The sequence below is a fragment of the Orcinus orca genome, chromosome 11, assembly GCF_937001465.1.
Source record: "Orcinus orca chromosome 11, mOrcOrc1.1, whole genome shotgun sequence".
Taxonomy (NCBI): Eukaryota; Metazoa; Chordata; class Mammalia; order Artiodactyla; family Delphinidae; genus Orcinus; species Orcinus orca.
In genome coordinates this window covers 102,731,665-102,753,602 of record NC_064569.1, presented here as the reverse complement: position 1 = coordinate 102,753,602, position 21,938 = coordinate 102,731,665, and the positions used below count along the sequence as shown (strand labels likewise).

Genomic DNA, 21,938 nt, shown 5'->3' with positions numbered 1-21,938 from the left:
CCCAGAGACCGCCTGCCCCCAGGGACGCCACAGCGCCCCACCACTGTCACTGACACTGAGGATAACCCATTGCTGTGGGAACGCCCCCTTTGTGCTGTCTACACCACTTTACCCATGCCGAGGGGCCATGCTCTTGGCCATCTGGCGAAGCATGAACCTGGAGGAGACCGCGGCCCTGGCCAAGTCTGGGCAGCAGCTGGAGTGGCCGGAAGCCTGGTGCCAATACCTTGGGGACAAACATGCCCTGAGGCAGAGTCCTGGCACCTGCCCTGGCTGCCTGTGGCTGCAAGGTTAGAAGACACCTCCTCTCCAGACCAGAACCTCTGACCTCAAAAAGGCCAGCAGCCGGGCTTCCCTGGTGGCGCAGTGGTTGAGAGTCCGCCTGCCGATGCAGGGGACACGGGTTCGTGCCCTGGACCGGGAAGATCCCACATGCCGCGGAACGGCTGGGCCCGTGAGCCATGGCTGCTGAGCCTGCGCGTCTGGAGCCTGTGCTTCGCAACGGGATAGGCCACAACAGGGAGAGGCCTGCATACCGCAAAAAAAAAAAAAAAAAAAAAAAGGCCAGCAGCCACAGGCAGCTCCTAACCTCACGCCTGACCCAGACAGAGCCCCCAAAGGCCCAGGCTTCTCAGCCCCAGGACAGAACTTGGATCTCCCTTCCCATCAGCCCCCAATAACAGGACCAAATCATCCAGCTGCCCCTTCCCCTTCGGTTCCCAAGGGAAGAGCTGCTCTCCCTCCATCCCCCAGACTTGTACCCCCAGCAATAGGTACCAGCCTCATCCCCCCACTGATACCCCCCATCCCAAACGAGGACAATTTATTTTCCATTCCCTCTCCAGCTGGACACCCACTACACTGCTCAGTAAATACTTAACTCCAGATGAGTCCTAACCAAAGAAGGTGAGGAAAAATGTGGGGGTGGGGAGGTGACTGTGCAGGTGAACAGCATCCTTGCCTAGCATGTACCAATAGTCAGAAGACGTGGTCTGGGGCACGTGGGAGGGCACTTGGGGTAAACTGGAGTCTATTCATGGATTCACTGTCACCCAGAGCCCAGAGCATGTATAGGTGGGCCACTGATTGGTCACTGATCTGGGTTTGGTAGAAACATTGGCCAGAATCTCTGAAGGGTCACTAGGGAGGATACTGATCAGTTATTCATGGGTCATTGGACTTTGGTCAAGATCATCAACGGAAATTTGATTGGAGTCATTAATAGGGACTTGGTCAAAATAACTGATGGGCCTCTGATCAATCATTAATGGGCCATAGGACATTGATCCATATCTTTGATGGGTCATTAGTGAGGACTTACCAGAATTGTTCACATCACTGGTCATTATTTTGGACATTTGTCAAGGTTGCTGATGAGTCCTTGGTCAGGGTCAGTGATGCGATCACTGATCAGAGGCCACTGAGGGTCACTGGGAGTCCTGATGCAGGGGAGGTTGGCCAGATGCAAGGGCTGCCAGGGCAAGTGGGCCGCTGTATTGTGGGTCAGAGCAGGAAGCTTGTTCTTGCAGACGGAATCCTGCATGAAGCAAGAGATGTGACAGCCACTGTCGACAGCCTGCCACTCATCACGTGTGACCTGACCCCAGACTCTGGGGTCCACCTCCTGCATGTGAAAGACCCCTGACCTATGAACACACACAACCACAGGTGATCTGACCCAAACCCAGGGTCAGTGTCCCACATCACAGGATGCCTGACCACCCACTCAAGAAGGTGACCTGACTGATGCACCTGTCATCCCATCACATAGAGAACTTGACCTTCCATGCTCAGGGTCCCTGACCTCTCATGACTGACCCGAGAGTCAGCATCCCCCGCATCTCACAGGAAGCTGCAGGATCTCCATCACCTTAGCCTCCCCCACACAGCCTTCATCCTCAGTAAGAAGGCAGAGGACAGCCTGTCTGCTCTGATCGTAGGCAGGAAGTTGAGAGAGGCCACAGTCCTCCCCAGCCAGGACAGGCCCCGGAGCGCCTGGAGCCTGTGTGGCCTCTCCATAGGGGTCCCCATGTGGCTGTGGCATGTCTGTTGGCGTGGATCTCCTTATGTGGCCCCAACCTCCCGTTCATAACTCCCGCAGCCTTGGTCCTCAAGTACCTCAGCAGCCCTGTCTCACCCTGCCTCTGCTGGGACCGGCCTCACCGCTGGCAGTCCCCGCCCCACTTCTTCAACTCCCACCCAGTGACCTTATCCAAGCAAGGCTGACCTGGCCTCGGGTCTGGGGAAACCCTCACGGCCCTCCCGCCCAGGCCGAATACAAGGACTTCCTGACCTCCACCGCTGAAGTCAGGCACACTGCCGCTTCACGTCTCCCCCGTCCCCTCACTCCAGGGGAACTGGCAACCAAGGGTGCATCAGGGGCTGGAGTTTGACTGCACGCGAGACGCGGGGTGGGTCCACGCTGAACCGTGTCTCCGCAGTTTGGCATGGGGCAGCCGCTCTGACCGCCAGGAACAACCCCGCCGTAGGCCACGCTTTGGAGTGGAGGAAGCGCTGCTGTGCTTGGACGGCCTGGGGCCACCGGGCCGGCGGACCCGGTCACCCATCACCAGGCTCGGTGAGGGGACAGGAAAAGGGGCACCCGCTCTGGCTCAGCCCTACGCCCAGAGACGCCCTCCCCTCCTGAGCCCGGCTCCTCACTCCCCGCCCCACCGCGCGGGCAGGCCGACACGCAGCAACGAAGCCCGAGAGGCGCGCAGCCGTGCAGATACCTGGTGCGCCGGGGCCGTAAGCGAGAGGGCGGGTAGAGCCAGCGACTAGCTACAGCGCCGAACAAGGAGCCGCCGCCGCGGGGGGCGGGGCGCAGGGAAGCCCCGCCTCTGACACGTGACCTCTGGCTGACCCGCCACCTTCGGCGCACGCGCACGGCCCAGCGCCGGCCAGCTCCATGTCAGTGTGCGCGAGCGGGGCGCCGTTGACGCATGCGCGCTGGCGTGGTGCGAGGCGGATGGTCTCCGCAGCTTGCCAGGTCGCGTCCCCGGACTCCTGGCACCGATCCCGGCGCGCCGGGGTCTTGGAAAACTGGCCCGCGAGGCGCGTTCCGAGAGGGCGCCCTGAACGGGGCTCCTGGAGGAAAAGGGCCTCCCGGAGGAAAAGGGCCTCCCGGAGAGGGGCCCTGGAAACGCAGGCTGCCTCCGTTTGCAGGTCCATCTTGTGCACCGCTTAGAACACATTTTGTAAAGGAGGAAGCTGATGTCAGCAGGCTGAGGGGCGTATCCAAGGTCTTTCAGACCAGGAATCGTCGGACGGGGCGGAGGCCGGACGTTTAGGAGTCTTCTAGAGGGTCCTCCCAGCAGCAGCTGAACAGGTGAGGCGTGGGGGGGAGGGCGGGGTCCTAAGACCTCCGCCTAGCAAACCTCCATAGGGCCCTGAGAAAGGCGCAGAGGTCACCGAAGCAACAGCAGGGCGTGGGCCACGAGCTCAGAGCTGCTGTCGGGTACCCGGCTGTGAAGAGAGTGGGCTCGAGGCAAGTGGAAACCTTGTTTCTCTTACAGGGTGACTGCCGGCCGGAAGGTTCTACGTGCGAGGGGCTCGTGGGGAGGGGGGCGGGAAGGCGCTGCAGGCTGCGGTGCGGGTGGCACAGGATTTCCGCGGGGCTGGAGGCCAAGGCACCACGATTGAAGCGGCCTCAGAGGGGAGAGGCTGCAAAAGGGCCGGAGGAGTCAGTCTTGGGGGGCGGGGGTTGAAGCCAGAGACTCACCTTCCTCCTTTCAAGAAATGGGAGTTTATTGCAAACAGATAAATATGCTCAGGAATCCGGGCGAGGCATGCGCTTGGAATGCTCTTGGTCAGCTCAGACGCTCAGGTGCAGGCGAGGGCTGGGCTGGTTAGAGCTGCAGGCACACGACGGGGGGCAGGGTCCAGGTGGGATGCGATAGACTGAGGCTCTCAGGCTAAAGGACAGGACGGACAGGGGTGGACGCTTGATGACACCTAAGCTGGAGTTTGAGGTTTCAGAGGTGAAGCAGTTCTGACGCCAGGTGAGCAGCTGCTGCTAGCAGAGCCTGTGTAGGGCTGGTCCCTCAGATGGCAGCATCTCCAGGATGGGGTATGACCCGGGAGGCCGAGGCACCTTCTGGCTCCTGACACCCTTGCTCTTTTCCAGGAGTATTAGGCCATGCTGTTGCTGGCTCAGGCACCCAAGGCTTGGCACAGGCTCTTTCAGCTCAAGCCTCCAGCTCTCCCTAGGACCCCAGGAGGAGAGGCCCAGCATGTGAGGTACCGGCTCCTATCAAGGCGGGGCCCTGCAGAGACGGGAAGGCAGGACCAGCCCCAGGGCCCTGGGCTACGAACTAGGTTGCTGATCACAGCCTTGATTGGGGCTGGGCTGGGTGGGGTCTGGCTGGCCATGAGAGCCGAGAAGGAGCGGTGGCAGCAGCAACGACGGACAGAGGCCCTGCGCCAAGCTGCCGTGGGCCAGGGTGACTTCAGCCTGCTGGATCACCGGGGCCAGGCTCGCTGCAAAGCTGACTTCCGGGGCCAGTGGGTGCTGATGTACTTCGGCTTCACTCACTGCCCTGACATCTGCCCCGAGGAACTGGAGAAGCTGGTGCAGGTGGTGCGGCAGCTGGAGGCGGAGCCTGGCCTGCCCCCCGTGCAGCCCATCTTTATTACGGTGGACCCCGAGCGGGATGACGTGGCGGCCATGGCCCACTATGTGCAGGACTTCCACCCCAGGCTGCTGGGCCTGACCGGCTCTGCTGAGCAGGTTGCCCAGGTGAGCCGCAGCTACCGCGTGTACTACAGCGCTGGCCCCAAGGACGAGGACCAGGATTACATCGTGGACCATTCCATCGCCATCTACCTGCTCAGCCCTGACGGCCTCTTCACAGACTACTACGGCAGGGCCAGGTCGGCCGAGCAGGTCGCAGACAGTGTGCGGCGCCACATGGCTGCCTTCCGCAGCGTCCTGCACTGAGCTGGGTCATTAAAAGGATGTGGTGGAGCTGTGTGTGCCTGAGATCTATACCAGCAGCCCCTGGAGGCCACGGCAGGAAAGGGGCTGGAGACGTGGTAGCTTCCTGGGGTGCAGAGGATGGACAGCCCTTTCCTCCACACGGAACAGTTTTGTAAAGGTTTTTTAAAGGGATTGGCGGGGTGGCAACACTTTATTGGGCTGGGCGAGCCAGGAAGCAAAGTGGAGTGAGCAGATGCATGCCCAGCACCTGCTGGGGACAGGGCTCCAGGGCCCAACCCCAGTCTCAGTGCTCCCCACTCAGGGCTGGACCATGGAGGGGGCAGCGTAGGTCTGGAAGCGCTTGTGGGCCCGCTGGTACGTGAGCAGTCTCAGGGACATGGTATCCACCGCCGCCTCCAGCCCCGGCTGCTGGGTGATCTCCACTGTGTAGTCATTAGCCTGTAGAGACAGATCGTCAGCAGAGACCAGAGACCGCTTCCCTCCCAGGCTCCCAGGCCACTCACCAGCTGCAGGGAGGCCAGCATGGAACGACACACCTCAAAGGCAGGCTGGCCAGCCACCAACTCCGCAAAGGGACACCACTGGTTGAGCTGGCTGAACCTTGAGACTACCTGATCCCCGTAAGTGTGGATGTCAAAGGGCACATGCTGCTCCTGCAAAGGGGAGGGGCAGGTCCTGGGGCTGGCCCAAGGCAGGCAGCGGGACGCTCCAGCTCTCCACCAGAGGCCCTGGCCCAGCCCACCTCACCTGCTCCTGGAGCAGGGGCTGGATGACGTCCTCCCAGTCCCTGATGCGCTGGCTCAGCTCTGTCTCCTGGACGAACTTCTGCGAGGTGGCGATGAAGAGCTCCTGGGGGAGGAGCAGGGGCTATCACCTCTGTGCAGGGCCCACCGCCCGGCTCCCCCACCCACTCTGACCTGGGCCTACCACGTTCCTTCGGACCAGCTCCTCGTAGCTTAGGGAGGCCGGCATGGCTTCCGCTTCTGGAAAAGGGCAGCCATGAGGTGCTGCGGCCGTGAGCCTCACCTTCTCTTTCCTCCCCTCAGGGTCCCCTGGCCAGCAGCCCACTCCCAGACCTACCCAGGTCTGCGTCTTCCCCAGGCTCGGCCCCCTCAGGCTCTGCGTACTCCTCGGGCTCTAGAAAGTCACCTGCTGGGAGGGGAGGACCCGAGCAGAAGGCAGGTTAGCCCACAGCCGGCGCTGAGCCCCGACCCAGCCTGGCCCCCGTAGGCACCCACCTGCCGCTCCCAGGTCCTCCAGGGAGTCCTCCAGCCGGTCCTCCTCCGCGGGCCACGGTTCCTCCTGAGCCCTCGGCAGCCACCGCTCAGCCGCCTGCGCAAAGAGAGCATCTGAGGGCCACTGCCATCTCCCACCAAGGGCCAAGCGGGGTCCAGGCGGTGGCCGGTACTTGCCTCCCTCCTCTGCAGCTTCCGGAGGGTCTCCAGCTGCTCCTTCACGTGTCTCCAGTACAGGACCTCCATGTCTGCACACGAAAGCCTTGTGAGAAGGGCTCCCTCATCCTGCCCAGGCCCACCCGAATCCACCCCGGGCCCTAGGTGTCCCCAGGCTGAGGGGAGGTGGCAGAGCGTGCTGCCATCAACCCTCAGAAGAGCCCACCAGGCCCCAGCCGCACCTGCAAAGGAAGGGCCCTTTCGCCGGGGCCTCCTGCTGTCAGCGTGGTCAGCATCTGCAAGAGGACTGGGTCAGCAGGCGCCAAGCCCAGTCCCGCAGCCACACCCGGGCCCTCTGGCCCTGGCCCACCCCCCGGCCCACGCACAGGCAGCCAGGTACCACTGGTGGAAGTCCTGCAGCTTGACGGTACCCTTCCTCTTACGCTTCTGTCCTGGAGCCTCCTCCACACTGGGGGGCACAGAGTAGGGCCTACCTGGGGGCAAACAGACGATCTCGGAGCACAACCGTGGCCCAGGGCAGATCACCGTGCCCACGGGCCCTGGAGCCCCAGCCTCCACTCAAGCCAGGTGAGCCCAGCCCCGGATGCCCAGGGGCAGTGCCCCTCCCCCAGTTACCTTTCCTGAAGGGCTTAGCGTCCAGGGAGTCGAAGGGGTCCAGGCCCTGCCAGGGGTCTGGGGTCTCCTGAGCACAGAGCACAAGCAGACACAGGAGAGTGGAGGATGTGCACCCTCCCCCCAGTTGAGAGACATAGGGAGGGAGGTGCCCTGGGGCTGCAGGAGAGAGGTCCAATTCTAGGGAAGAAGATTGCTCGAAAGACAGCCACTGCAGAGGGGCCTCAAGCATACCCTCCCTGCCGGGGGTCCAGGCCCCACCAGCCCTCACCTTCAGCCGGGACGCAGGCTCCAGGGCCTCCCTTCGCTCCCGTAGTGCACACCTCCTGGGCTGGGCCGCACTCTGCAAAAAAACGTTGAGGGTTCCCCTCTCCTCCTCCACCCAAGGCTCCAGGCACCCCAGCAGCCCTGCTCCGGGGCTAGACACCAAGAACCCTGCAGGGACCTTCTCTGGGGGCAGGAAGTTCAAATAGTTTAATGACTAAAAAGTAAAACAGAAGTTCTAGGAAAAACTTTAGGAGAACATACAAATCAGTAAACTAGTGGTCACGGGGTACTTTTTCTTCTTTAAAAAACAGAAAAAAGAATAGAACGATACGATATCCAAGTATCTACCAGCCAAAATTGACAAATGTTAATATTTTTTCCTATATGTCAGGATTTTTTCTTACAGAAAAAGATTTCTTAGCTCTAGGCTGGAGCACAGAGCTGATCCTCGGGGGTGAGGGAGGCCGGCCTGTCCACTCCTGCCAGCCTGGCCTTGGGAGAGTCAGCTCTGGAGACCAGCTGCCATTCTGGGTAGTAACCCTGAGCACCGTGGGCCTTGGACTCTTGGACACCAGCCGCCCCGCCCTGAGAGCAGCAGCTGCTCTGCTTGGAGAGGGGAGAGACATGAAAGCTGCTGCCCAAACGGGCAGGGTGCAGGGCCAGGTCTAGGGCTGGCTGGGGGACGCACCCACTGCCCTGGTGTGCAAGGACCAGAGAGGGAGCAAAGACCAGGGGACTGCCTTCCCTGTGTAAGCGAGACTGCCCCCGCCAGGGCTGAGGGCTAGAGCTTTGCAGACCCGATTGTGGGTCCCACCTGCTCTGGGCTCCTGGGCTCCTGCGGCTCCATCGGGACCTCAGGGGCCGAGGCCTCGGGGGGCTCTGCTGCCCACTCTGTATCCTCTTCTTCACCCCCACCTCCGGGCACTGGGCCTTCTGGAGTGGTGCCTGGGCAGGGAAGGAAGAAACCAGCCAGCCCCAAGGAGCCTGAAGACCAGTCAGCAGAGGGGGGGCTGCCCCTCGGGGATGAGGGCCCGACCCCAAGGAGAGCCTGAGAGGCCCCTCCTCTCTCAGCTTGTTTGTTGGAACCAGAGGATGCAGCAGGGCGTTTTACACGCTCATCGTACTGCTGCTTTGGTTGGTTCATTTTATTTCTTAGTAATTTTTCTCTTTAAATGCTGCCACCTCTGTCTGCCCAGAGAGGAGGGGGTGGGCCCAAACCTCAGAGCCCCAGAATGGTCAGGGGGTGGTCACTGCACCAAGGCAGCACGGCTGGCCAAGGTGGGCCCTGAGCACAGAGGCCTGCTCCCCATGCCTCACCCCCCCACAGGCTGCACAGCGGCAGAGGAGTGCAGGGCCCCGTCCCCCCACCCCACCCTGCAGCTCCACGCGGCAGCTCTCTCCTCACCTGGCTCCTGGGAGGCGCTGAGCAGCGGGACTGGACTCCTGCGCACAGAGACTTCCACTGGCTGCTCCTCAGCCCTCCCAGAGGCCTCTGGGAGAGACGGGGGATTGAACGGGGTCAGCCCCGCTTCCCCCGCAAAAGGCCCCTTCCTTCCCACCAGCATCCGAGCCCTCACCCTCACCCTTCTGGTTCCTCGGCAGCAGTGCCCCCGTGGGGGACATGCCCACCGGCTCCAACATGAAGGCTCCTCTGGGGTGGGGGGTGCATGTATTCATCCTAAAATCCTTCCGGCTGGCCAGGACCTCCCCCCGACAGCTGTGCTGGCACAAACACAGGTGCTACAGTGACCCTTCCCCAGCACACCCCACCCTCCACCCACCAGGCTAAGGCCCGCACCTGTACAGGGGGTTATTATACTTCTCCATCTCATCAGGGGCTACCAGGGCCATGGGCAGGAGGGGGACGATGAGGGTCTCCTGAACAGAGGCCAAGAGTGGGTGAACCGTGAGAACCCACATGGCATGACACCGCCTTCCAACACCCCCATCAGCTAAACGCAGGAGAGGGGCACTCACACTAGAGGCCTGGTCACTCCTCAGATCCACGTTAGCACGGGAATCAGAGAGGTCATCCAACGACAGGAACTGCGGGGGAATGGAGAGCTCAGGAGGGTGCCTGGTGAGCACAGGGGGCAATGCCAGGCACCCAGGAAACCTCACCTCATACTCCACTTCCTGGGGGGCCCTGGAGCCGGCATCCCCAATGGGCCCGTCTTCCCGCTCACAGGAGAGCTGCTTGGCCCGCCTGAGACAGAATCAGTGCAAGGGCGTCACGGGAGGCCACGGGGCCTCCGGAGCCGCATGCAGGCCCCACCTCCAGTACTCACTTCTTGCCAGAGATGAAATCAAGAGCCTGGTAGACCAGCGAGTAGAGATATTCCACCTGGCAACCAGAAGCGGGCAGTGAGGATGCAGAAGGGAGGGGCCCTCCCCAGAGCCTTTCCAGCTAGTCGTCCAAGTACACAGAGAAGCCCAGATGTCCTGTCCAGAACCCCCAGCACAATTCCTGCCAACGTGGCTGCCAGAAATACTTGTCCAATCAAACTAGTATGTTTCCCCAGAATTACCTAACAGCCGCAGCTCCCACCCCGCTCTGCGTCCTCACACCACACCGCGGCAGGTGTGGCCACCTCCGCACTGTGGCACCCCAGCCTGTGCCCCACGCAGCCCTGTCTGCCTTCACTGCTGGCACACCAACCAGCCTGCCTGCAGCCCACGTCCCTGCTGCTCCAATTAGTGCCCAACCTGCAGGAGCACCTGGGGCTCTCTGCCGGCCCGTCACAGCTCCAGCCACAACCCGTGGGGCCCCACTGTTAGGGTGAGGGTTGGGATCTTCCAGATACCACAAAGCACCCACCAGGAGGGTACATACACGCGCTGCCCCTGGGCCATTTCCTCTGGGGTGACAGCACCCGATAGAAGGCAGTGGTGAGCAAAACAGGTGGTGGCCCCGATCGCATGGATCCCACTCACCGGGAATAATAAACATTAACTTTCTTAAGTGTTTGTCACACACACAGGACTGTGCTTCATGCTTCATCTCATCTACTCTGTCGGAATTAGGTACCATCACTATTCTCACTGTATACGAGATAAACTGAGACTCAGAGAATCAAAGTAACCTCAGTCAGTGGCGGGTCCAGGACTTGCGCCAGGGATATAGAAATCCAGTGCTGCGCCGTCTAACACGGCAGCCATGAGCCGCAGCTGGCGCGATCAATTTAAATGTAAGTAAAAGTTAATACAACGCAAGATGCCTCAGTCACGCCTGCCACATTTCAAGGGCTCAGGAGCCGCACGTCTTGGACAGCACAGATCATAGAACGTTCCCATCACCTCGGAAGGTCCGGCTGGACGGCGCTGACTACAGCCAATGCTCCCCTCACACCTTCCAGACTTCGTGCTAACATTCTGCTACACCTGCTTTATCACGTATCTACCCGTCCACGTATTTGTGTATCGGTTCACCTTAGGTTTTGTGCTTTCAAAGTCAGTTGCAGATATTCCTTCTTAGGACAAATGCAGGACAAAAGAATCCAATTTAATTGGATCATCTAGGACAAAAACCAATGAAATCTCAGACCATCTTAATAACTTACAGTGCCCAGAGGTAGGTCCACTGTACCCTGCGCCCGTTAACCTGCATGTAGGTTACTCCCCCTCCTCTGTCTGGTTGGGACCCCATTACTGAGCTCCTCAACACACTTCTTCTGAATTCTTACCTCCTGTGCACTTTTTATTTTCCCCCCTCCCGCTAAACCACCAATTTGGGATCAGTGCTGTGGTCCACTTTTCCACGCTCCTCCACTAGGGGACAACTATTACTGCTGGAGAAGAATTTCCAGCATTTAATCTTCATTAGACTACCAATGCTTTCAATTAATCTTTTATTTTGCATTCCCCTCAGCAAATATTTTGAACTTTCGCCAAACCTCACTCTCCAAATTTCCAATCCAGTAGCTGATTCTCAATAGCTGACTTACGTGCTCCATTGTGAAAACTGGGGCCTTAGGTGTGAACTCTGCAAACCGTTGGGCCCACCTTCTCTGCATCAGCGTTTCTCCCTGCAGTCTCCTGAGATGAGCTGTCTTTTCTTTTTTTCAAGGCAAGCCCGTCAGCCCATGTTTCTGACCCATTCCTTACCTATTTCTTTTGGTTCTCTGTTTCATCCATTTTCCTCCCCCAGCTCCCCTTTCCCCTCCCCCCACCCCGGCTGGCCACCCCAGCTCCGTGGTTTTCAATTCTGGTTGTCAGAGGGTAGTTCAGAAAATCCTGTGACCTGCCTGCCCCTCCACCCCACCACCTGGGGATCCTGATTTAATCAGTCTGGGTTAGGCCGAGGCACTGGTGATTAACTGGAGTGTAGCCTGGGTTGAGAGCCACCGATTTAGTATTTGACCAATCTCTTTCCTTCTCTTTACAATAAAATGTTTTTCTTTCTTTTTCTTCTTCTTCTTCTTTTTTTTGGCCACATTGCACAGCATGTGGGATCTTAGTTCCCCAACCAGGAATCAAACCCATGCCCCCTGGAAGCGTGGAGTCCTAACCGCAGGACGGCCAGGGAAGTCCCAACCCTGCAATTATTAAATCCAAGTTTGTTCTTTGGTGTTAAAAGGTGGCAAGGAATTGGCGGAGGAGGTGGGAGGCGCTGGTGAGCCTGCCACCTGCCCCGGCAGGACAGCAGACCTCGGTCTCACGAGACACTACAACTCCAAGACCAGTAGTCAGGAGGGGCCCACCTTCTTACTGTAGACACAAGCGGAGCCCTGGATCAGCAGTGCTGCCTCAATGAAGTTCATTGTGGTTTTGCCTTCGTCAAAAGAAATGCAGATCTGGTCCAGCTGCAAGACACAACGCAGGGCAGTGGGAAGTCTATGCACCCTTCTCGCCGGCAGCCCACCCGCCACCCCACCTTCTCCCAGTGCCACTGGCCCAAAGTACCCATCACCACAAGCAGCCCCTCAGAATGACAGCTCTGACTCTGCTTAGGGCTCACCGGTTGTGCATTTTTTTAGAGGCAAAAGACAGGTCTTTGTGATTTTCCCTACTTCCTGTAACCTCTGAGACCTAGTGTTTTGGAAGAGGGAGGCCCCTAGAGTGTATCATCCACGAACGGCCAGAACTACACACCACCTCCTCTCCGCAGGTGCTCACACCTCACCCATCCTAGTCGGGGCCAACTCAGCCAGACTCCAGCAGGAAGACGCCCACCCCGAGAGAAGGACTGAGGACCCTCAGGGGTGGGGGAGACAGAGACAAAATGCTGGGGTCTCAATCCTTTGAGCAGGAAAGTCAGGAAACACTTCCAAGTACATCCTCCTCCTTCCTCTGCAACCACCAACCCCACAGCCCCTCATGAGCCCCAATTCCTACCACCCCTTAAATCTGTGTCCACCAACCATATGCCAACAGTCCCCAAACCCATCTAGACCAGCTCTCTCTCCTAAGCTGCAGAACTGTGCTTATAGCTGCCCACTAGGTATGTCCACCAAGACATCCAAAGTCCCCAAACTCTATCTCCATACTTAACTCAGGATCTTCCCCACAACCCAGCGCCTCCCCTGCTCCTTTCAGGGAACAGTACTCTGAATCCTCCACGTGGTTTTCAAGCTCCTTGCCTTCGCTTTCCATCTGCCTGGAACGTCCAGCCCCAACGGGCTCAGACTGGCCTCTGCAGCAGTCTCCCTAGGACGTGCCTTGGGCCTCACCACCGCTAGGGTGGTCTTGTCACACCGAGGCTCTCCTCCCCCAGTAGACTGTGATCAACGTTAGGGTGATTCCAGCCGTCAGCTCAGTGCCCGACACCGGTGCTCAGCAAATGCATGATGAGCAAGCTGGTGACAACGGAGCTACGCCTGAAGACAGATCGATGCTCCCAGACAGATGCAGGGAACGGCATTTTAGGAAAGCACAGGCACCCACACAGAGGCAGCTAGCAGACACAGGTTTCAACGACTCAGGGAGATGAGCACTGTGCAAACATGTCCAAAGCAGAGGGTGTGCTGGGGAATAAGGCGAGACATTAGGTACTATGGTGGCACAACAAAGGGGGAGAGTCTGAGAGGAGCCACCATGCCACCACTTCTGCTAATTCCTGAAAAGACAGAGGAAGTTTGTGAAGAGGACAGCAACATAAAACGTGTTTAAAAGAAAGAAAGAATGTTCTGGTAGCTATGTGGAAATGAAAGGAGAAAGACAAAACTAGAGGCAGAGAAATCAGAACTTCAGGGGGCAGAGAAGGTTTGGAAAAGCAGACACATGGAGCAGGAGGGGAGCTGACCGAGCAAGCAGGTTTCCCAGGCATCCACAAGCACCCTGCTCAGTGTGGAAGCCTGAATCCACAGCAGCCCCACCTAGCATAGTTCTCTGCATGTTCTCAGGAGACTCCACGTCCAAGCAGAGGTCAATTGTCAGATCAAGTGTCCATTTCACAAACAGTTATTCTGCACCTACTACGTGTCAGGCATTGTATTAAGCAAAGGGGAGAGAGCATGAACATAGTCCCTGCCCTCACAGAACTTACATTCTAGGGTGTAAACAGACCATAAACAAGTTAGAGAACAGCTTACGATGAACATTCTAAAATACAGAAGGTACTATGACAGAGACCTGTTTTAGACCTGGTGATCAGCTGATATTTCAACTGAGAGATACAGGATGAGAAAGAATTAGTCATAAAAAGAACTAGGCAAAGAATTTTTGCCACTGAGTGCAGAAAATATAAACTCTCAGTGAAGAATGAACTTGGGTGTTGTCGACAGACAGGTTCAAAAGAACAGGTGGACCCAAAAGAAAAAAAAAAAAAAAGAACAGGTGGAGAGCCTGCCACAAGGCTAAGACAGTGGGCAGGACCCGGTTCAGAGAAGGAAATGTGGATTTTCTTCTGGGAGCAATGGAAAGCCACTGAGGGGTTTCAGGCAGGGCAGTGCTGCAGCCTGATTTTAATCTTTAAGCATCACACTTGCTGCTGGGTGGAGCATGAATTGGATGGGGCCAAAAACAACAGTAGGGAGGCCAGGAAGGAAGGTTTTAGCGTGAATGGAGCCAGATTGTGGCCTGGATCAGAGAAAATGGAAAATAGATGAATTGAAATGAAATTCTGGTGGCATGATAGAATCCACGGGTGAACTGGTGTGCAGTGTGGGGTTTCACTAGCTCTTAGCTTTCACCTTGGTTGAACAGTAGTGCCATATGCCAAGATCAGGAAGGCTGGGATTCGAGCAGGAAAACAAGGAGCTCCCCTTTATAATATAGTAAACCTGAGCTGCTTGTGTGAAATCTAAGCGGGATGTCAAGATGAGCAGCTGGATACACAAAACTGATTGAGAAAAAAGACCTGGAACGGAAATATAAATCGAGGGAGGGGGGAATAAATAAATAAACCTAGGGGTTGTTCTCATACAAGTGATACTTAAAATCAGGGAAATAAATGAAATGGTTTAGGGGAAATGTGTAAAAAGATGGCTCAGGCCACACCCTGAGGAGCTCAACACTGAGACTGGATAGGAGAGAAAAAGTAGGTAACGAAATCGGAAGAAAATCAGAACACCAAAACCTGTTTCAAAAAAGAGGATGTGCTCAACCCACCAAATGCTGCTGAGTTGAATAAGATGACACTTCTGGTGACCCTTGGATTTGGTAAGAGGGATATCATTATTGATCAAGACAAGAACAGTCCAAGCGGGCTGAGGAGTGAAAGTGAAGTGCAGAAATGGAGCGGACAGCTCCTTAAAGACGTCTAGACACAGCTGTCAAACACTGGAAAAAGGTTAAATGCTGACGAGATGGAACATGGCAGTCACTTGAAACTGGTTTGAAAATCTAACATAAGAGATCCCTCTTACGTCGTGATCCAGACCTCTCACACACCCACACATGCACACAAATCGTATTCTACTCTATCAGAGGAAAATGCTGGTCGCCACTCACTAAGTCGATTTCAAGGCTCGCTAACGGGTAGTTTACAGGAGCTGTAAGGACAGCTCCAGGCTAATCTAATAAAGGAGGATTTCGAGGGGCAGAGACGGGGCTGGGAAAAAAGAAACGAGCCTGAGGATGAGTGCGATCAGAGCGCCAGATGGATACACACCGGGAGGCGGCGGGGCCCCCGGCAGCCCCCGCCCCGCGCCACTCCCCGGGGGCCGCCCTCACCTCCTCAAGATATTCGCCCAGCTGGGCCGCCACATCCACCTCCCAGTTCTTGGTGAGGTCGCGGATGGGCTGCAGGAGGTGAGCGAAGCGCGCCTCCACGTCCTCCATGTCCGGGAGGGGCCGGGTCGGCCCGGGGACCGCAGGGCCAGCTTCGAATGACCCAGTGTGCTCAGCCCGCCACTAGTTCTGGCGCCATTTTACTGTCCCCGCCCAGGAAAATACGTAGCGCGCAGCGACGCGCGCACATCTCTGACGTGAGGCTGCCGAATCGCGCCGGAAGGGTCTCAGGACGCCCCGGAGGCGGGGCATGCGTGGGGACGGGGCCTGCGTCTGCGTGGGGCGGGGTGGGGCTTGCAGCTGCCGCCGGCTGGGCGGGGCGGGGCGGGGCGGGGCGGGGCGGACTGGACCGGACCCTGGGATCCAGTCCATCCCGCAGCAGCGTAGCGGATATGGCTGGCTCCCGGCTCCCGCGGCAGCTCTTTCTCCAGGGCGTGGCTGCCGTCTTCATGTTCGCCTTCGCTTCTCTCTACATGCAGATTCCGGGTGAGGGCGCCGAAGGCGGACCCCCCCACCAACCCGCGCCCTGTGACCCCTCATCTCCCCACCCGACACTCCAATGCCTGGGGGCGGGAGTGAGGTCCAGGCCTTGATGCACGGGGTAGGGGGCTGCGGTTTGTGTCCTGCGGGCCGCGGGGGTGTGGGCAGTGGGAAGGCGTGCAAGGGTCCATTTTCAGTCGGGTTCTGGGTTCTGACCTGGGTCGGGGGGGCAGAGCCCTGAGGGGGGTGGGCCCAGACCTGGTGGGCAAGTAAGAGAACAGGCTCTGGCGTGGAGGAAGGGGGAACAGGGCCCTGCCGGGTGGAAGATCCTGACCTGGGGGAGTCGGGTAGGCCTGGGGCCTGACCTGGGTGGGGGGGTCTGGAGGGTCAGCAGGCCTTGACCTGTGAGTGGGTAGAGTCAGCAGGTCCTGACCTAGATTTGGGGGGCGGGGGTCTGCAGGGCTTGACCTGGGGAGGCGGGCCTGAAGGCCCTGACTGGTGGGAGGAGTCAAGCCTTGGAGGGCAGTGTCCAGTGCCTGGCCCTGACGTGCCCTCTCACAGGCCTGTACGGCCCTGAGGGCATCCTGCCTGCACGGAGGACACTGCGGCCGCAGGGAAAGGGACGCTGGCCGCAGCTGTGGGAGACCCCAACGCTGCTGTGGGAGACTCCGCTACTGGGGCTGGACACAGCACAGGGCCTGGAGCTGCTGAGCCTGCTGGGCACACTGCTGGCCCTGGGAGCCCTGCTGCTGCACCAGCTGCGCCACCTCCTCGTCTACCTGCTGCTCTGGGCTGCCTACCTGTCTGCCTACCAGGCAAGTGAGGGCTGCCTGCTGCCCCCTGCACCACTGGGACCCTTATCTCCAGCTCGCTCCAGGCCCGTGCGCTCTCCACCCCACCCGTGCCTCTGCCTTGCCTGCCTTTGCAGACACACCCCCTGTTCCCTGACAGCCCTTCTCCCTGCAGGTGGGCCAGGTGTTTCTTTATTTCCAGTGGTGAGTGACTATTGGGTGTGGGGCTGCAGGAGGCTGGGTGGGTGGGATGGGGTGGGGTGTGTTTGTCTCTCCCGGGAGGACCCCCTTAGGGGGGCAGCCTTGATGGGGAGGAGGTCCTTTGTGCTATTTTTTCTCCCCACAGGGATTCCCTTCTGCTGGAGACTGGCTTCCTGGCCTTGCTGGTGGCGGCTCTGAGGCTGCCCCCGCGCCACAAGCAGGCCCAGGGCAGGCTGGCAGGGGTCCCGCCCCACGAGGACCTCCCCTTCTGGCTCGTGCGCTGGCTGCTCTTTCGCCTCATGTTTGCCTCGGGTGTGGTCAAGCTGACCAGCCGTTGCCCCGCGTGGTGGGGGCTCACCGGTGAGGTCCCTGTCTGGACGTGGGGCAGTCTTGGGGGCTCTGCCCAGCCCTGACCACCCGCCTGTCACCCGCAGCCCTCACCTACCACTTCGAGACTCAGTGCTTGCCCACGCCCGCCTCCTGGTTTGCCCACCATCTGCCCGTCTGGCTGCACAAGCTCGGCGTGGTGGCCACTTTCCTCATCGAGATTGCAGTGCCCCCTCTGTTCTTCGCTCCAGTTCGCCGCCTGCGCTTGGCTGCCTTCTACTCCCAGGTGAGTGGGGTCCTTAGCCGTCAGGAAGCCAGGCAGGACGTGGCCTTCCTCTGCACTGCCCAGAGGGTCCCACTGGGGATGGGGTGTCTGCTGCCAGCAGTCAGAAAGGCCTCATGGGCAGAGGAGCGAGTCAGCCTGAGGTTGAGGGTATGCTTGTGGGGCGGGGCTGCAGCCTCGCTGGAGGATGTCCATCTTGGGTCAGCAGGGGAAGGTGGGGAAGGGCCACCGCACGAGGCGTGCCGAGCTCGGGTTTTCTCCAGGTGGTGGTGGGGAGCCGTGGAAGTTGTGAGGCCAGGGGGAGGACAGGCGGAGTGGGAAAACAGAGGTCTGCGTGCGGTGACGAGGAGGGCACAGGGGCCTGCAGGAGAGATCTAGGTGGGGCGGGGCGGGGGGGATGGTGCAGAGGGGCCTGGAAGTAGGCTCTGAAGGGCCCGGGAAGGGGGCGGCGCCTGCAAGCTCTGAGTCCAGCCCCTCCCCAGGTCTTGCTGCAAGTCTTGATCATCGTCACTGGCAATTACAACTTCTTCAACTTGCTCACGCTGGTGCTCACCACTGCCCTCCTGGATGATGTGCACCTGGCCGCCGCGTCTGGCAACAGCCGCCGCAAGAAGACGCCCGCCTGTGGGTGTCAGCTTGTCCCAGACAGACAGCCATCCTCACCCCTGCTGCCTGCCAGCCCCCCGCAAGTGACCCTGCTCTAGCTCCGCCCCAGCCCCCTGGCCGTAGACCCTCCAGCCCTGTTCCCGACCGACCCATGACCTCCTTGCCCTGCAGCCTGGCCCAAGGCCCTGCTGGCCCTGCTGCTGGAGCTGGCCGTCTATGGGCTGCTGGCCTGCGGCGTGGTGCACTGCTTTGGCCTGGAGGTGGACTGGAAGCAGCGCACTGTTCACTCCAAGACCAGTGAGTGCCAGCTGGGGGCTAAGAGGGCAGAGGCTGGGCCATCCCTCCTCATGCCCCCTTCCTTCCTTCCACGGCCTTCGCCTTCCACCAGTTCTCCCATCCCTCCTCACGCCCCCTTCCTTCCACAGCCTTCACCTTCCACCAGTTCTCCCAGTGGCTGAAGATGGTGACCCTACCCACCATGTGGCTGGGTGCAGCCTCCCTTGCCTGGGAACTGCTGACCGCCCTCTGGAGGTACATGGTCTAAGGGGGTGGGGTAGGGCTGTGCAGAGCAGGCCTGACTGCGCTTCGGTCCCCTGCCCCCCAGGTGGACCCAAGTGCGAGGGTGGCTGCAGAAATTCTGTGCTGCAGTCCAGCTGTCCATCTTCGGCACTGCCACGGTGGCCCTGTTCACGATCAGCCTGGTGAGTAGTCCCTTGCGGCCGGGGTAGGGGGTCGGGAGAGGGCTGGAAGGTCATTGCTGAGCCTCTGCCTACCTGTGTCTAGGTGCCGTACTCCTACATGGAGCCCTCGACCCATGGGCGCCTCTGGACTGGGGCCCACCGCCTGTTTGGCACCGTGGAGCACCTGCAGCTGGCCCACTCCTATGGCCTCTTCCGCCGGATGACTGGTCTGGGTGGACGGCCCGAGGTGGTGCTCGAGGGCAGCTATGACGGGCACCACTGGACGGTGAGAGCTCCCTGGGGCCCCTGTATGGGGCACCTGGCGGGCTCCACAGGGCTGGGGAGCCCACTGGCGTGGCGTTGGGGGGAAGAGCCGGGAACCAGGTCCTGCTGACAATGCTAAACCTCACTCTGCCCAGCAGGAAATCGAGTTCATGTACAAGCCGGGTAACGTGAGCCGGGCGCCCCCCATTGTGGTGCCCCACCAGCCGCGCCTCGATTGGCAGATGTGGTTCGCGGCCCTGGGCCCGCACACGCACAGTCCCTGGTTCACAAGCCTGGTCCTCCGCCTGCTGCAGGGCAAAGAGCCAGGTGAGGCTGGGCCGTGGGGCGGAACCTATAGGGAGGTCTGGGGGGACCTGCGGGGGCAGGGCTGCTGGAGGTGTCGCCGGGAGGGGCGGGGCCTGGTGGGGGCTGGGGGGGCGGGGCCGCGGGGAGGGCCCGGGCTGAGCGAGCTCCCCGCCCCTCGCAGTGATCCGCCTCATCCAGAACCACGCGCCCAGGTACCCCTTCCACAAGCAGCCGCCCACTTACGTGCGAGCCCAGCGCTACAAGTACTGGTTCTCGAAGCCCGGGGAGCAGGGGTAAGGCCGGGCGCCAGGCGGGGGTGAGGGGCCTGCGCGCTGGCGCCGCCTGAGTGCCCCGTGCTGTTGCAGCCGGTGGTGGCGACGCCAGTGGGTGGAGGAATTTTTCCCGTCCGTGTCCCTGGGGGACCCGACGCTGGACACGCTGCTCCGCCAGTTTGGCCTTCAGGTGGGAAGGCGTCACCCAGCCTGGGGTGGGCGGCAGGGATGGGCCCAGGCCTTACTCCACCCCCCCCCCCCGCCCCCCAGGACAAGAGCCCGCCCCGGGCCCGCAGCTCCAGCAGCACCCTGGCTCAGGCGCTGCGCTGGATGCGGAAACAGCTGTCTGCCCTGGAGGCCCCTGCCCTGCTCTGGGGGCTCCTCGGAACCGTGGGGGCCATTAGGGTCATGCAGGCCCTACTGGGCCCCCAGTCCTCCCCTCGGGCCAAGGAGGAGAAGCACAGGCCAGCCCCCCCAGAGGACTCGGTGGCCGCCAGCAAACAAGCTTCCCCAGCCCCCGACGTAAGCAGCGGTTCCCAGACCCCTCGGCGGAAAAAGTAGGCCCATTCTGTCAGCCACACGTCCGGAGAGGGTCAGGGTCCCGGCTCGTCTCTGGCCTTCTGCATCAGGGTGTGGCCCAGCCACCGTGCCTTAGTCAGCTGCCACGCAGACGCAGGTTGGGGTGCTGCCCTGTGGGGCAGGCGCTGGCTGCCCTTTTGCTTCGAGGGCCCATTCGTCCACCCACGCTAACCACGTCCCATCCCAGGGCATTCTCTGGCCTGATGGATGGCCCAGGAGGCCCGTGTGTGACTTGACCCAGGGTCCTTCCCAGGACATTGTAATCAGGGCTGTGGGAGGTCCTTCCCTTTTGCTCCCACCGTAGGGGTCCGAGCCTGATGCCGCTGACGCGAGCTCCTGCATAGGAAGGGATGAGGCTGCCCTGCTGTGGGAGAGGAGGAAAGACGACCCTGAGGTCACCTCCACAGCAGCCTGTCCTGTCATTTGGATCCGTGAATGAATAAAGGCAGTTTGTGTTTGATCCTGCGCCTGCCATTTCCTTCCCACTGGGGAGCCTGAGGGCAGTGGGCCGTCCCTGCCCTTGACAGTGGACACGGGCCAGATACTGTCTGGCTGATCGCTGACCAGTCTTCCTGGGTGCCTTTGCTGTGCAGTCCTCAACATTCTCGTTTATAAAATGGACGCAAGTGTGTGAGCTGGTGCTGCCTGAGGCCCTGAGCCTCAGTGCCGCACAGCCTGGCCGGCCTGTCAGCTCTACATGTCAAGGCCGCGAGGTTGGTGCTGGAATGTGGGGGCCTGAAACCATCTTGAGGACTGGAGAATTCACCAGAACGCAGCCCCTTCCCACTCTCCTGCTCCTGCTTCCTCATCTCAGGGCAGAACTGAAGGGTCAGCACACTGGCCCTTGCCTAGGCAGGGGTGGAGGAGACATGAGGGAGGGAACTCGTCAGGCCCGTGACAGCGGAATGGGGCGTGGGTTGGGAGAGCAAGGAGGAACAGGCCCTGGACCGGGGGCGGAAGAGGGAGGATGCGTATGACCACCTGTGTTCTGACCACTTCCTGGGAGCAGCAGATGAAGGCACTGTCCAGGTTTTGGTTTGGAGATCGGTTGTCAATCAGGAAGTCACTGCCTCCCCTGTGTCTGGCTCTGCCCTCAGCCCCTACCCCTCATGCTCTCACCTCACAGACCCCTGGAGAGCCCCCCAGTGTGCCCAACCCCTCCCCCCAAGTCACTGAGCCCCCCCGACTGACCCAGGTAGACAGTGCTCCACGCTCAGCCCGTGCCCACTGTCACACATGGCTCAAGGGGATCTGTGACCTGAGCCTTCGGATGCTCCTAGACACAATTAAATGACCTGTAAGTTGACCTTTGGCTTAAGACGGTACATAACAGCCCACGGACTTCCCTGGTGGTCAGATAGTTGAGAATCCGCCTTCCAACGCAGGGGGTTCGGGTTCAACCCCTGGTCCGGACACTAAGATCCCGCATGCCACGGGGCAACTAAGCCCGCACACTGCAACTAGAGAGCCTGCACGCCACGGCAGAAGATCCCGCATGCCGCAACTAAGACCCGACAGAGCCATAAATGAATATTTTTTGAAACGAGCAACAATCAACAGCATAGAAAGCAGTAAAGAAAAGAAAACGAAACGAGGACGGCACAGTTGGCCCTCTGTACCCTCAACTTCCGCGCCCACGGGCCCAGCCACCTCGGGTTGAAAATAACCGAAGAAATCCCGGAAAGTTCCAGAACACAAAACTTGAGTTGGCTGCACAATCGACAACTATTTACATAGCATTTCCCTTGTA

The 21,938-nt window shown here is 59.8% G+C and overlaps 4 protein-coding genes across 9 annotated transcripts; 3 read left to right on the top strand and 1 right to left on the bottom strand.

Moving 5' to 3' along the window:
* The first annotated feature begins 127 nt into the window (after positions 1 to 127).
* TYMP (thymidine phosphorylase) lies at positions 128 to 1,645 on the top strand. Its single transcript, XM_033405420.2, is given in 5 exon segments — positions 128 to 246; positions 248 to 290; positions 966 to 1,007; positions 1,009 to 1,068; positions 1,463 to 1,645. Coding segments are annotated over 5 exon segments (447 nt in total).
* A 2,084-nt stretch (positions 1,646 to 3,729) lies between these two features.
* NCAPH2 (non-SMC condensin II complex subunit H2) lies at positions 3,730 to 15,567 on the bottom strand. Of its 5 annotated transcripts, none has more exons than XM_033405415.2 (20): positions 15,343 to 15,567; positions 11,931 to 12,032; positions 9,519 to 9,574; positions 9,352 to 9,436; positions 9,208 to 9,276; positions 9,029 to 9,108; positions 8,814 to 8,947; positions 8,636 to 8,722; positions 8,045 to 8,175; positions 7,235 to 7,306; positions 6,967 to 7,033; positions 6,717 to 6,824; positions 6,573 to 6,626; positions 6,352 to 6,422; positions 6,178 to 6,271; positions 6,020 to 6,091; positions 5,867 to 5,922; positions 5,687 to 5,788; positions 5,443 to 5,592; positions 3,730 to 5,377 (listed from the first exon to the last, which is right to left on the bottom strand). In XM_033405415.2, exons 1-20 carry the CDS (start codon positions 15,448 to 15,450, stop codon positions 5,237 to 5,239), a joined length of 1,839 nt encoding a protein of 612 aa, XP_033261306.1. In that variant the 5' UTR covers positions 15,451 to 15,567; the 3' UTR covers positions 3,730 to 5,236. The 5 variants fall into 5 exon arrangements, with proteins under 5 accessions (XP_033261306.1, XP_012392048.2, XP_049550099.1 ...); XM_012536594.3 differs by having other exon boundaries at positions 6,020 to 6,088; positions 15,343 to 15,566; XM_049694142.1 differs by having other exon boundaries at positions 3,730 to 5,592.
* On the top strand, positions 4,139 to 4,966 carry LOC101289983 (protein SCO2 homolog, mitochondrial). The gene has a single exon (XM_004279619.4). The coding sequence runs from the start codon at positions 4,139 to 4,141 to the stop codon at positions 4,937 to 4,939; it is 801 nt and encodes a 266-aa protein (XP_004279667.1). The 3' UTR covers positions 4,940 to 4,966.
* Positions 15,568 to 15,726: 159 nt separating the features above from the next.
* LMF2 (lipase maturation factor 2) lies at positions 15,727 to 20,648 on the top strand. Of its 2 annotated transcripts, none has more exons than XM_004279617.3 (14): positions 15,727 to 15,885; positions 16,441 to 16,694; positions 16,846 to 16,874; positions 17,017 to 17,231; positions 17,306 to 17,484; positions 17,964 to 18,105; positions 18,259 to 18,384; positions 18,513 to 18,618; positions 18,692 to 18,788; positions 18,871 to 19,053; positions 19,190 to 19,358; positions 19,519 to 19,630; positions 19,703 to 19,799; positions 19,880 to 20,648. In XM_004279617.3, exons 1-14 carry the CDS (start codon positions 15,792 to 15,794, stop codon positions 20,168 to 20,170), a joined length of 2,094 nt encoding a protein of 697 aa, XP_004279665.1. In that variant the 5' UTR covers positions 15,727 to 15,791; the 3' UTR covers positions 20,171 to 20,648. The 2 variants fall into 2 exon arrangements, with proteins under 2 accessions (XP_004279665.1, XP_033261302.1); XM_033405411.2 differs by having other exon boundaries at positions 19,187 to 19,358; positions 19,880 to 20,466.
* The last annotated feature ends 1,290 nt before the right edge of the window (positions 20,649 to 21,938 follow it).

Excerpts from the sequence above, each read along its gene's own strand:
- LMF2 (XM_033405411.2), top strand. The coding sequence starts at position 15,792 with ATGGCTGGCTCCCGGCTCCCGCGGCAGCTCTTTCTCCAGGGCGTGGCT. Across the intron at positions 17,232-17,305 it reads CGCGTGGTGGGGGCTCACCG|CCCTCACCTACCACTTCGAG; the intron begins GTGAGGTCCCTG and ends TGTCACCCGCAG. Across the intron at positions 17,485-17,963 it reads TGGCTGCCTTCTACTCCCAG|GTCTTGCTGCAAGTCTTGAT; the intron begins GTGAGTGGGGTC and ends GCCCCTCCCCAG.
- LOC101289983 (XM_004279619.4), top strand. The coding sequence starts at position 4,139 with ATGCTGTTGCTGGCTCAGGCACCCAAGGCTTGGCACAGGCTCTTTCAG.
- NCAPH2 (XM_033405415.2), bottom strand. The coding sequence starts at position 15,450 with ATGGAGGACGTGGAGGCGCGCTTCGCTCACCTCCTGCAGCCCATCCGC. Across the intron at positions 9,575-11,930 it reads CTTGTGTCTACAGTAAGAAG|GTGGAATATCTCTACTCGCT; the intron begins GTGGGCCCCTCC and ends TCTGGTTGCCAG. Across the intron at positions 5,923-6,019 it reads TGGGGAAGACGCAGACCTGG|AAGCGGAAGCCATGCCGGCC; the intron begins GTAGGTCTGGGA and ends GCCCTTTTCCAG.